General features: G+C 34.5%; 1 protein-coding gene across 1 annotated transcript; it reads left to right on the top strand.

Annotated features, from left to right (window-relative positions):
* Positions 1–1,184: 1,184 nt before the first annotated feature.
* LOC114248963 (uncharacterized) lies at positions 1,185–12,070 on the top strand. Its single transcript, XM_028182410.2, has 3 exons — positions 1,185–1,388; positions 6,375–6,510; positions 7,497–12,070. Exons 2-3 carry the CDS (start codon positions 6,381–6,383, stop codon positions 11,627–11,629), a joined length of 4,263 nt encoding a protein of 1,420 aa, XP_028038211.2. The 5' UTR covers positions 1,185–1,388; positions 6,375–6,380; the 3' UTR covers positions 11,630–12,070.
* The last annotated feature ends 1,335 nt before the right edge of the window (positions 12,071–13,405 follow it).

Genomic DNA, 13,405 nt, shown 5'->3' with positions numbered 1-13,405 from the left:
GCTACTATGGTGTCACCTTAATTGACCCCATTTCAGTGAACACTTCTTAACACACTGAGTTGGTGTTTTGATAGTTGAACGAGCTCACAGCCCACCTGGTGTTAAGTGGTTTTTATTTATTTATTTTTTATTGCTTAGACGAGTGGACGAGCTCACAGCCCACCTAGTGTTAAGTGGTTACTGGAGCCCATAGACATCTACAACGTAAATGCGCCACCCACCTCGAGATATAAGTTCTTAGGTCTCAGTATAGTTACAACGGCTACCCCACCCTTCGAACCGAAACGCATTACTGCTTCACGGCGGAAATAGGCGGGGTGGTGGTACCTACCCGTGTGGACTCACAAGAGGTCCTACCACCAGTAATTACGCAAATTATAATTTTGCGGGTTTGGTTTTTATTACACGATGTTATTCCTTCACCGTGGAAGTCAATCGTGAACATTTGTTGAGTACGTATTTCATTAGAAAGATTGGTACCCCCCTGCGGGATTCGAACACCGGTGCATCGCTACATACGAATACACCGGACGTGTTATCCTTTAGGCCACGACGATTCTAGTTTCTGCGAAGCACGGACCTTGCTAGGGTTCGTGTTAGCAACAACGTCAGGTTTGAGCCCCGTGAGCTCACCTACTTTACTTGCCCGGTTACGCTGACATAACCTCTCAAGGCTATCAGCTTAGGTAGGAAAAAACAAACAAAAAAGACTATGTTTGTACGGTCCGGTCGTCTGGATCGTCTACTTATGTAATTAAGTAAATTTAGTGTCTCTGTAGGTGATATACGTGTAGGTACGTGTAATAACCCTTATTAATCGTTTTTGATAGATTTTTGGCGGGAACGCGAGGAGCAAAGTCGTGAGTACTGTTTTTTTTGTTAATTTCGTGTATCATCAGGCTTTAACGTATAATGAAAGTGGTTTATTAGCTATTTAATATCTGTGGAAGTGCACTAATGTGAGAAAATGGAACAAAGCCGATAAACGTAGGTTCTCGGGATTTTCCAAAAAGTCTTTTGAAAGCGTTAGAGTAAATAACTAATGAGTAATTAAATAATTAATGAGACAACATTTCTCTTCAAATCATTTTTCATAAAGCAGAATATTATACAAAAGATTAGGTTGAATGGTACGACACCTTCGCCTTTCCAATTGAAAAAACCAATAAACTACAAAATCTAATTGACAACTTGGAAGTTGTGCTGAGTGTGCGGTATGCTAGTGAAAATCAAAGAGAATAGACGCGAACCTGACTGATTCAACATAAATGGAATTTATGGACTCAAAAATAAAGTCTTAAATTGTTAATAATTTATTTTTGTACATTTCCATTTGACTTCCTTGTGTAACGAAGGTACTGAAAATTATACTACGTACCTCATGTAAGGTAGGTAAAAATTAAACTACAACCCTCATTTATGGTAGTTCACTAACTAACCAATTCTCGTTAACGTGTAGTTATGTGCACCTCAATTCAATTAGACGGGAATGTTATAACAAACTAATATAGTTCCGCATACTACCTGTATGTATGGTTGAAATACAAAACAAATCACTATTTATCTACTGTTCAGCAGATTTATTATTATTATATCGTTATATTCCTAATAGTGAAACACCAAGATTTTCCCAAAATTTAGTCCTTTTTTGTAGGCAGACGAGCAGATGGCCCACCTGATGGTAAGTGGTTACCTTCGTTCACGGACATCAGTAATGCCAGGGGCACAGCTCTCTGCAGGCTTTGTTTGAAGAAGGTCATGTTGTAGTGCTCAGGAAGTGCTCTGTGAAGGGGAGTTAATTCCAGAGACGGATGGTTCTTGGAAAAAATATCTCTGGAAATGCACTGTAGATGAAAGCAGTGGTTCCAGGTAGTGAGGATGAACTTTGCTCTGGTGAACGGAGGTGTGATAATAAAAAAGATGTGGAGGGATCATCTCAAATAATTTCTCCCCTTGGAACTTATGGTACAAAATACAGTGAGAAAAATGTCTCTCTGTAAGCCCAGACATTCCAAGCAATCTGCTAAATCAGGGTTATCAACAATCAAAGTGGCCCTTCTGTGTATGGAGTCAAATGGAATTAACTGGTACTTTAAATAAATTACTTGGTTACTTGTGAACAAATAATATCAATAAAACTTAAAAGGCTTACACACACAATATAGCATACTAACTGTCCATTATTAGCAATAAGTTTAAATTTAAAGGTATAAAAGTAAATTTAAAATAAAGAGAATACATTACATTTCAATTAAAATCTTAGTTGTGTGTGTGATAAAACCAAACTATAAAATATGCAATTAGCTTGTTCGAGGATGCCTGTGATATGCAACAGGCAGAAGATTATACAGATGACTACAGAAGGCAGAAGATTATACTGGAATTGCATGATTGACTTGAGACTGGCATTTCCAAACTAGTGAAAGAGAAGTTTTAAAAGTTTGAAGAAGTTTTACAAAAAAAGTATGGAAAGCTGGTACTACCAACATTGGTGCATATGGTCTGGAAGCTAGAGTCAGAATAATTGAAATGAGGAGAAAAAGCATTTTAAAACTTTCCTTAAATAGCAGGACTGACTAGAATTGTAGAATTGAAATACTACACCAAAGTAGCTAAATGTTTTCTAAACCTTTGTAACTTTGAAAAAGTAGCAAGTATGGCTACATAAAAATATAAATGACACAGAGTCATTTTCTGGAGTGCTTTTTAAATAATTTCACAGATTACAAGAAAAAAAGATGGGATCAATTGAACTAGTTCAAATATTGCATGCTGCTTGAGCTAGCAGTTGTAAGTTTTTGTAGACAGTTATTCTGCTAAAGTATGTATGTGCCTCTTAGTATTTATTATTTATACATCTAGTGAATAATTGGAATCCTATAAAATCACTAGTCATTAATATTGTATTTTTTATGAATCTCCTACATAAAATGGAAATACTTATAAAACCTTGGAACAAATAAGTTCTGGTGGGTTTTAGCATATTCCAAATAACCGAAATTTAGAAATTCCCACATTTTAAAGTTCGGATAGAAAACAGAATAGTATGATGTCATCTATGTAAGTTGGCCTGGTTTTTAAATACAACATATTTCTTTGAGTTATTGGTACAAGACTTTGCTATATAGTTTGACAAACTTCATTGTTTCTGATGTATGTCAAGAGCGTTGGAAGTGATTTTCAGAATTGCTCTTTGGAGCTTCTGTCACTATAGCAATTAAACTCTGAGGATAGACCCAGAGTTGAATGACAATACTGTTATTCCGGTACGAGTAACGCTATCTGTCGCCAGATAGCAGATGCGGATATAGAAAAAACTAGGACCTTTCTCTAATGTTCTAGAACATTCGAGTGTTTCAGTTATGTCGAATGTTATAGTTCTATTGAGAACGTTCTGGAAAGTTGTAGACATAGATAAAGCGTGACATAGGCGAAACGGAAGTTCTATTTGAAGAGCAGTCACTGATTTGGAAGCTTCTGTAGTACTGGATAGCCAAGAGAGCAACATCTTTGCTATTATAATATACTCTTCAAAATGCCTTCAGTATATAGAGGAAGACAACAAAATGAATTTTTCTTGAATGACGATAAGTTATTCCTTTCCAAACTCAAGTATTGGATGTAGGATTTGTAATGTAACCAAGGGCTTTTTAATAACCAAAAAAATGCATTCTCGCTGTATTTGCTTTGATTTTCTTTATGCTATTTTTTCGGTGATGCCTGTTTGAATTTCATAATTAAATTTATTCGTTATTCTCGTTATTAGTCATTCATATACCTTGCCATTTTTTATAATTAGCGCAGTGCTAACGTGATCATTTGACTATTTTTGGGATTCCATCGCTATCTTGCGCTCGAGACAATACTTTTCGGTTAAGGGGATTTTTCATAGCTGCTTTTTGGCAATAGGATCTATGATTCCATTGTCCTACAAATAGAATTATTTTTACTAGTCTAGTTTTTATGTTATTTGTATATTTTGCAATAATGTACAATGTGCAAATGTGCGAAGTATTGGCAATTTATTTACAAATACGGCGTAATATGATTTAAATTTGAAATGTGTTTATCCAGCTTAAACCGTAAGAACGTAAGATTGTGATCGATGCGAACTGTTTCTTGTAAGACTATACTTACAGTGAATTCTAGTTATAGTATTATGTGCGCAATTAAGTTCTCGCTGTTTGTCAATGGATGAGTGCAGCAATAAGTGCAGTTAAAACGTTTTGAATCAATTTTAGACATGGAAACAAACCGTGACACATTCGTGATTTTTTTGTTTGCGTGATATATTTTTGGTTCTGTGAAATTGTATAATTTTGGACCAACTAAGTGTCATTTGCGGGAAGTGCTACTTTTCTTCTTTCACTCGAAGAAAACGGCGGCTGAAGCGCATCGAGACCTCCCAAAAAGTTTACGATGAAACTGTTCTGAACGAAACTACGGGCCATAATTGGTTCCGTCACTTCAAAGACGTTGATATCTATTTCACGACCGTCCACGTAAAGGAAAGCCCAAGACGCTGAATTGGAGGCATCATGAGTTACTAGCCAGACTATCTCCAAACAATTGCATGCGTTGGGAATGATTAAAGTGCAAGGGACTTTGATTCCTTTTGAGTTGAAGCCGTTGAGAGTCGTTTTTTCGCCTGTGAATAACTTCCATCGGTACAAAATAAAAAGATTTTCTTCGTCGTATCGTGACGAGTGATGGAAAATCGATTCAATAGAGAAAATAATCTTAGAGTCTTTCGGGTCATACGTCTCCAATGTCGGTTTGGCTGAATATTCAAACTGCGTCGGTTATGCCGTGTATTTGGGGCAGACACGATAAAGTGATTGTCTCGCAGGACAACGCTCCGTCTGACGTTGCCAAATTGCCAAATCAGTTTAAACCTATCTCAAACCGTTTAAGTGGAACATCCTACCGATACGCCATATTTCCCAAATATTGCGCCTTCCGATTATTATTTGTTTCGTTGGATGAAACATGGTCTGGTTGATCAGCAAATCTACTCATATACATACATCAAAGAATGGCTTAATTCGTGAATTGCCTTGAAAAACGAATACTTCCACCGTCAAGGTAATTCTGCCAAATTTTGCCAAAAATATGAGGAAAAGCTATGGACAGCAACGGGCAATAATTGCAATGGTTCATTTATTAGCTTCTTATAAAATTGCATTTCCATCTAGAAAACGGCGAGAACTTAGGTGCAGACTTGAAGAGTTAACCTTTTCTCGAAGGACTTATCAAGTTTCTTGATTTTTTATCATATACCGGATCAATGAAAGTTATTTGGAATACTTTTTTACTTGTTCTGTAGGTTCTGGGGTATTAATGGCCGTTTTGTTTAATACCGGTTCTTTGATACAGTTTCTGAGAGCAGAAGAATCTGATGGTGCATTACATTTTTTAAATTCGATAGAAAAGCAAAGTGCCAATTCATTTCCAACAAACAAACAGTTATATACATTGTACAAACATGTAATCGGGATTAAACAGTGGTGAAAGACTAGACCAGCAAAAGTTACCTTCTGCAGCGTTGGCGAATGATCAAAAAGCACGACTTCCAGAGGGATAATTCTTCATGATAACTCATCACTCATGGTTGAAAGCAATATCACAGCTAAGCCGTAGACTACCGTTGAGTACTCTCTGCAAATTTTTTTTTAAGAAAGACATGTCACAGTGTTTAGGAAACATCGTGAAACGAAGCTCTTATCTAAAGCCGAATGGTAGCAAAAACAATCTCTGGAAACTAGGTCTCTGCAAAAGTATTATACTTTTAACTAGTTTTTTTCTTTTAATTAGTTATCCGTATCCAGAGCAAGATACTCGCAAAGGTAATTAAAATCAAATAAAAGGTTATACTAAAACAGCGGTCGGGAAACTGGGGTAAATGACCCCAAATGGGGTAAAATGAAATTATGGGGGGTAAAAATGAAACTTTTGTGAGTAAAAAGTATATATTGAAGTGAAACTTCTTTAGAATCGTTGTAATTTCAAACTCGATGAAACGAAATTAAAAGATGAATGATGAATACTTATATTTTCTGTGGGGGCGATTTTTTTCCCTCAACTGTATATTACATATATTACTATTATTACCGTTATGTATTACTAGGTATTACATTGACAAATTAAATAAATAATGTTTAAATTAAATTTTTAGTTATTGTTTTCTTTTGCAAATAATCATGGGGGCTATAATATGAAAGATGCTAAAAAGAAACGATTTCGTTTTTTTTTGTTTTTCGCCATGGGGTATAATATCAACTTACACAAAAATATTTTGGGGTAATAATTAAAAAAGTTCCCCAACTGCTGTACTAAAATCAAATATTATAAAAGCCTATGTTTATTGCTCGTAGGTAAAAATGGCTGAAGATTTTGTCGATAGCATTGATATCGAGGAACATGATGTTCTGGATAATCCAACAATAAGAAAAATATTTCCGGATATATCTGTTTTGAAAAAAGAAATAACACATTTTTTTGATAATGACGGTAAGTAAATATTTATAATCTTTGAACAAAACCGTTATGGAGAGAATGAAATATCAACTAAGTATGTACTAATAAGCTTACTTTTTAATCTACAAAATTAACATTTACCATGAACTGTAAGGTCACAATCTCTTAAAAAACATTATAGGCTTTGGCCTATTTGGAGATTTTATCCTGTGGGAGGTTGAGGATCCTCGATTTTATCCTCCTTTGGGAGGTAGATAAAATCTCCACATATTTATATTAAGTAAAATAGATTTTGATTATTAGCACTGATATGCACCCGAGTGCACTAGCATTAGCGGCGAACATAGACACTATAACGTCGACGCCACAGCATGAGGTCGAAATATCTATTTTCTTGGGCGGTGACAGACATTGAGACATTAAGTTGAATTCTAGGTTGTACAGGAATAAATGCTCCCAAAACACAGGATTTCTTCGCGGCAGGTAGGATGGTAGCGGTGACAATTATGGTCTTAGAGCACGCACTCCGTACATTTAACATGCCCGATATCATGCTTACTACAGGTATACCTTAAACTAAATTTTCAGGCTACGTGAACCATCGGTAGCACACGCATATTTATTTAATGCGCTGAAAACTCATAAAAACAAATGTAATTCCGTAAAATACATAACTAACAAAAATAAAGCATGAAACAAAATGTAGTATAGAACAAATATAAGGTTACATATTATAATTATTGGATTTTTTAATAATATATCAGTTTTTTAAACAATAAATAAAAGAACTTGACGCTCAAGTCAGGTAAAAATGGCTAGGATCGAACGTGTGAAGATTCGTGATTTCGTGAATTCGATTAGCACCTGAATATTGTTTGCCGTTCATGTTGAGGTAGTTTCTGATTGTCATTCCGGCTCTGTGCACGGTTCCCTTTCTTTATATTGTATAGTTCACAGATCACAATGGTTTTAACAGCGCTGTGATTTGCATTATGACTATAATTTAATTTTTGTTACAGATATCAAACCACCCGCTTCGTTGAATTCCCAATTGGGAGACATAAATATAGATGAATGCGATAGCGAAAATGATGTAAAAGAAAACATTCTTCAAAGTAATCATTCAGATTTGATTGATTCGTGCAATTTTAATGCTAACGTTATTAGTGACATTACTTGTATAAGTACTCAAAATGATAATTTATGTTTTTATGGCAACAAAATAATATTAGGTTCAAAACCAAGCACGTATTCCAACACAACCGTTGCAAATGAAGTAACAAAAAATAAAAATCCCCAATTAAAAGTAATAGTTGAAGATATCCAGCATTCATTGAGTAAAAATGAACGATATTGTGGTAAATGTAAAATTTTGTTTTTTCACACAACTTCTATGAGTCGTCATAAAAAGTTAGTGCATCATATACGTACTAAACAATATCCTTTGGTAGAAAACGACTATACAAAATACACAAAATGTAACATTTGCAGTGCAATGTTGTCTTCAAGAAGCAATTTATTACGACATTTAAAAAATGTTCATAATAAAAATCCAAAAACAATTAAGAGAAAAAGAAAAACCACTTCGGAGACCAAAAAATGCATACAACCAAATTCCAATAAAAGGAAATCTTGTTACATTTGTTCACATTGTAATAAAAAATTCCTTTCTGCAAGTGCACTTATAGAGCACATGTACATAGTTGCAAACAATAAAGAACGAGTAAACAATTCCACACATTCTAAGTCAGTTTCGATCCATACAGGTCGTGATAATGATATGGAAAATTTGAGAGATCCTGAGAACACTTGTAGTCCACAAATACCGAACGCTAAAATAATTAAAAACTGTCAGGTAAGGTTAGAGAATGTTGGGAAATTCATGAAACCTTTACAACTACATAATTCAGAAAAACAAACGCTAAATCACGATGATAAAAGGAAGTCGACAGACTTAAATAATTTTATGAGATGCTCTGTTTGTTCGTATTATTTCAAGAACATTCATAGATTTAACAAACATGCGATAAAATGGCATAAACTCAAACAGACCCCTGTCATTAAGAAAGTTAATTTTGATGGTAATTGTAAGAACTGTTCGTTGAAGTTTAACGATATTCCTTCATATAATGTACATTTATACAATAATCACAGAAATCTGTTTAAGGAGGTCGCAATAGAACAGAAATTAAAAAAAAAATCTGCGCCGCTGGAAATTGGGACTCAAGTTCTAACAAAGGACGAAGACGACACATTACTGAAGTTAAAGTTTCAGGAAAGTGTCAATGACATCGTAGGATTAGTGGCTTACAAAAATATGTTATTTAGATGCACAAAATGTGATCTATTTTTCTTGTCTGCCTATGTGGCAATGATGCATACGGAACATATGGAATTATTGGTAAATTGGAAATGTCAAACTTGTAATCGAATATTCAAGTCTGAAGACGAATTAACGCACAAAGAGCAACACCGCTATTTTGAGCATTTCGACACATTTGAAATGAATGAATCGCTCATTGATAAAGTATTATTTAAATGTAAACACTGTGATGTGCATTATGCAGAAGAAAATTTCATACCCCATTACACTTCTTGCTGCTCAAAAACATCTAACGTTACAGCATCTAAATCCCGAGCTTCTACAAACTGCCACTATTGTAAAATTTTGATAGATCAAAGTATCATTCAATCGCATAAGGACTCTCATAGACTCAAAAATTATATACTAAAAGATTTCATCATTATAGATTCTGCGTTTATTATAGAGAAGGTCGAAAAGAGTCATGCCGTTCATGCTAAAACAATAACTAACAATAATAGTGATTTGGATAGGCCTATATCTAAAAACAACAGCTATAGCAACAAGGACGATAGATATACGGTAAAATCAGCGTTAAAAAAAGGAAAGGTTAATTCTATACGTAATAGAAGAAATGAAAGGACCTCTGAAGAATTCAATATTTTTTCTCGTAAAGATAAGCACATAAAGAGCCCAAATAAAGGCAGCAATTTACAAACGAAATTGGTTCAAAATGCAAAAGCTCGCTTAAAGATCGTTTTTAAATCAAATTCGTGGCAAGAATTCGTGCCAAACATGTTTTACTGTAAAACATGTAAATCTTTTGTTAGTGATGTTGCGCTGACTCGCAAGTCTCATACGATGTCACGATGTTCAAATATAGTTAAATATCCATGTGTGCTATGCGGACTCGTACTTTCAAATAATGCATTAAAAACCCACATGAATTTGCACAAGTTTAAGAAGGATTTAAAATTACAGGATTTTAAATTTTTAGATGAAAACGGTGCACTAGTGTGCCCAACCGTGCCTGAATATCCAAAGTGCGACAACTGTGAAGTTCATTTTGTTAGGAAAGCTTCTGTAACAATACATTCCTGCAGTGATGAAAAATATCTGATCTGCCACATATGCAAGATTAAATTGTCCGAAACAGCTTTCAAGTTGCACGAGTCTTTCCATGTTTATTCAATAGAGTATTGGAGCAAAAATAAATCATCGATTTCAATAGAAGAATTAAAGCTAGATGAAAGTGAAAATACGGCTAAAATTACAAATCCAAATAATTTCTCAGTATCCCAACTACTATACACTTGTAAAAGTTGCGGTATAACATTAGATACTTACGATTCGACAGTTGAACATTGTCAAAAACATTATAACAAAAATAACTTTGTTCCTTACAAATGTAACGAATGTGAATTCTCTTTTGATATTGGAAATATTAGTCAACACTATCAGTTACATGAACGAAAAATTTGGAAAGCCCACAGATCTATCGAATTTGATTTGTCTTACTTTACGTCGGAAAATCATATTTGGAGCAAAAATGTTTTTAATTCTCTTTCGAAAGAAGAAGCTGACGATGTAGTAAGTAAATCTATTTATAGATATGAACATAGAATAAAGATGGAGTTGCATCAAGACGGTCCATTCGATTTAACTTTTTATAAATGCGTTAGATGTCGAACCTTCGTTGACCCTAATTTGATTTTTAAACATGCAGAAAATTTGTGTAATCAAAAGTCTAGAAAACATCCTTGTTCCGTCTGTGGGTTGCCCTTCGAATCTACTATTTCTCGATCTAATCATTCGAAAATTCATACCCGCCCCGGATTAGGCCTTAACTCATATAGAATTGTAATGTTCAACAAAGAAACTGATAAGAAGTTTAACAATAGTATTATCTCTTGTCAAAATATTTACATTCTATATCAGTGTCGGAATTGCAACTGTGTTGTTTCGAAACATCAAGAAAGTGGACATAAATGTGAACAAAGTAACTTGAAAATGTGTGACAAATGCGGTCTATTAATTGATCACCACAATTATGATTCACATATTGATAAACACAAATTTTTGAGTAATTTTAACGAAGAATCTATAAAAGTAGTTTTATTTGGTAAGGATTTAAAAGGAGGACCAAAGAATAAAATACAAATAAAAAATAAACGGCGAACGTTTTCAGGCAAGGTATTGGATTATAAGTTTTTCAAATGCTCTGTTTGCGGATTATGTTTTAGGTCCGATAACTCATATGGAGTGCTCACACACAAATGTGAGAATAACCAAAAATATTCTTCTTGTTTTAAATGTCCAGTAGTCTTACCTAATAACGAAATGCGGGAGCATCTTATGTTGCACGAAAATGAGATAGAATTTAATAAAGAGCATATAGATATAGTTGTATTTGTCGAAACGCAGCAACAAAATTGTAATTTAGATGAGACCGTTATCAGAACTGAAAAAGACAGTACAGCTAGTTTTGAGAAACATCTCGGAAGTAAGTTTGAAATTATGCTGAATTCGAAGCAGAAAACTTTCAGTGAACAAATTTCAAATAATAAATCTAGCATGGAGAATAAAGATGGTGCTCAATATAATGTAGTCGAAAAACCATTGAAATTATACAAGTGCACAATTTGTGATTTATGCTTTCCAGATAAAGTGTCCGGTGAAAGTCACCTTCGAAACTGTAATTCGAAAATTAAAAATACTAATCAGAAATGTTCTAAATGTAATTTAAATTTTACACCGGCGGATCTGTTTAAACATTTAAAAATTCAACACTCTAATAAACAAATAAATAAAAATTTCGATATAGTAGAAATACATAGAAAAGAAGTTTAAAAATAAATATGAGTTGAATGATTCAAGCAGCTATAAAATTGTTCTATGAGAAAAAGGTGAAAATCAAAAGTAGACATTTAAGATACAAAACAACGTATATAAACGTGGAAACTGATATTATTTAGTCCATCGAAGATTACATATTTTATGGGAAAAGAAGAAATATCAATTTTTTTTATACCTATGGGTCCGTTTGTTATTATTTGTTACTTTTATTAGATTATTAAGTTTATTAAGAAAATGTTAAAAATAAATATGTTATGAAAAAAAATGTATTCATAAAGGCACCGCAATTATTTTGCTTTGGCAGTCATCTCATAGTTTTATTTATCATTTATCATCATAAAATATAGTTTTTAAGCAATATGGCGTATACTTAATAAATATATTTGGGTACAAATAAGTATAAACTCTTTATAAAATAAAATAAAATACACATAATTTTAGTTTTCATCTATTTTAAGTATCATATCCGTTGCCCATTGAGTTTCTCGCCGGATCTTCTCAGTGGGTCACGTTTCCTAACCGGTGGTAGATTCCGTGAAGCACTGCTCTTGCTAGGGCCAGTGTTAGCAACATTCCGGTTTGAGCCCCGTGAGCTCACCTACACGTGTTAGGGTAAAGCTGAAATATCCTCTCACGGCTATCAGCATAGGTAGGATAAAAAAAAATCATATCCGTCCGTAACAAAAAATATTGACGTTTTCTATCTGTAGGAGGCGGCCTAAAGGCCTCTGGGCCTAGAGGTAGAAGGTGACTAAAGTGGCCGAGGCCGCTTTGCGCCCTATCTGCGTTCCGATCCAGCAGACTGGTTCTGGTCCAGCGGGATATCCTGGAACATCAGCGACACCGCTTAGACAACCCGATGGACCGCCAATTTGATTGCCGACACAGAGCAGTCTATCCGCCTCGATAACTGCCATTGATGTGAGCCGTACGTCTGGTTACAGTTTTTACCGTGGTATATATACTCTTTTACCTCTCTCGGGTTCTATCTCTTTTGGGGTTCGAAGATCGAGAGTGAAGGGGAGTCTTGTAGAGGGTGGCTATGACAGGTTCACCTACGCCGTGCACTTCGACGCAGAGATTTCGTGAGCAGTTTCGGCTACCGACTTAAGAAAAAGCGCCGTGGAAGTCTGAATTGTGTAAGTATCGGAAAACTTAGCTGCACAAATGCGCTCCATGAATTTTGGAAATAAATTTTGAATTACGTTTAAGTCCAGAGAATACGGTGTGTAGTCATGGATATCGAAGCCACTGGAGATTGTCAGCGCAACATAAGATCTATTATGTTTTTACAAAAAATGCTTTTATGATTTAATCGTTTCATTTCTATAAAGAAATTGTACTCGATTATTTCTTGTTACTTGAGTTATGGCAATATACGAATGTCGACGTACCTTTGTAGCCAGTAACCACAGAAACTATAAAGTATTTGAAACGTCGGAAATAATATGTAGTTAAAAAAAAACACGCATATAATGTGAAATTTAACTTCATCCTTTTTATGCTTGTAATACTACTCTGGATATTAGAAGAAGTTATAAAATTATTATATTATTATCGCATTCTTGATGCATATGTAAGTTAATCGGAAGTTTGAAATCGGCGAAAGACTCAAATACCTATTACGGTTTTAAACAAACAAATAAACATTGCCATCAAATTGTAATATTTTACGACTCTATTATCGATGGCGTATGGCTCACCTAGTGGTAGGTGATTATTCGCGCATATGGACTCGCTGACTCGCACGGTAATGCCATGAGCAGAGTT

Source organism: Bombyx mandarina, chromosome 15 (genome assembly GCF_030267445.1).
Source record: "Bombyx mandarina strain Sakado chromosome 15, ASM3026744v2".
NCBI classification, from domain to species: Eukaryota; Metazoa; Arthropoda; class Insecta; order Lepidoptera; family Bombycidae; genus Bombyx; species Bombyx mandarina.
Note: the sequence above shows the minus strand (reverse complement) of the source record. Positions and strands in the feature narration are given on the sequence as shown.

What these genes read in the sequence shown, in the direction of transcription:
- LOC114248963 (XM_028182410.2), top strand. Translation starts at nt 6,381, where the DNA reads ATGGCTGAAGATTTTGTCGATAGCATTGATATCGAGGAACATGATGTT. An exon ending in ACATTTTTTTGATAATGACG is followed by an intron (nt 6,511 to 7,496) that starts GTAAGTAAATAT and finishes TTTTTGTTACAG; the next exon opens with ATATCAAACCACCCGCTTCG.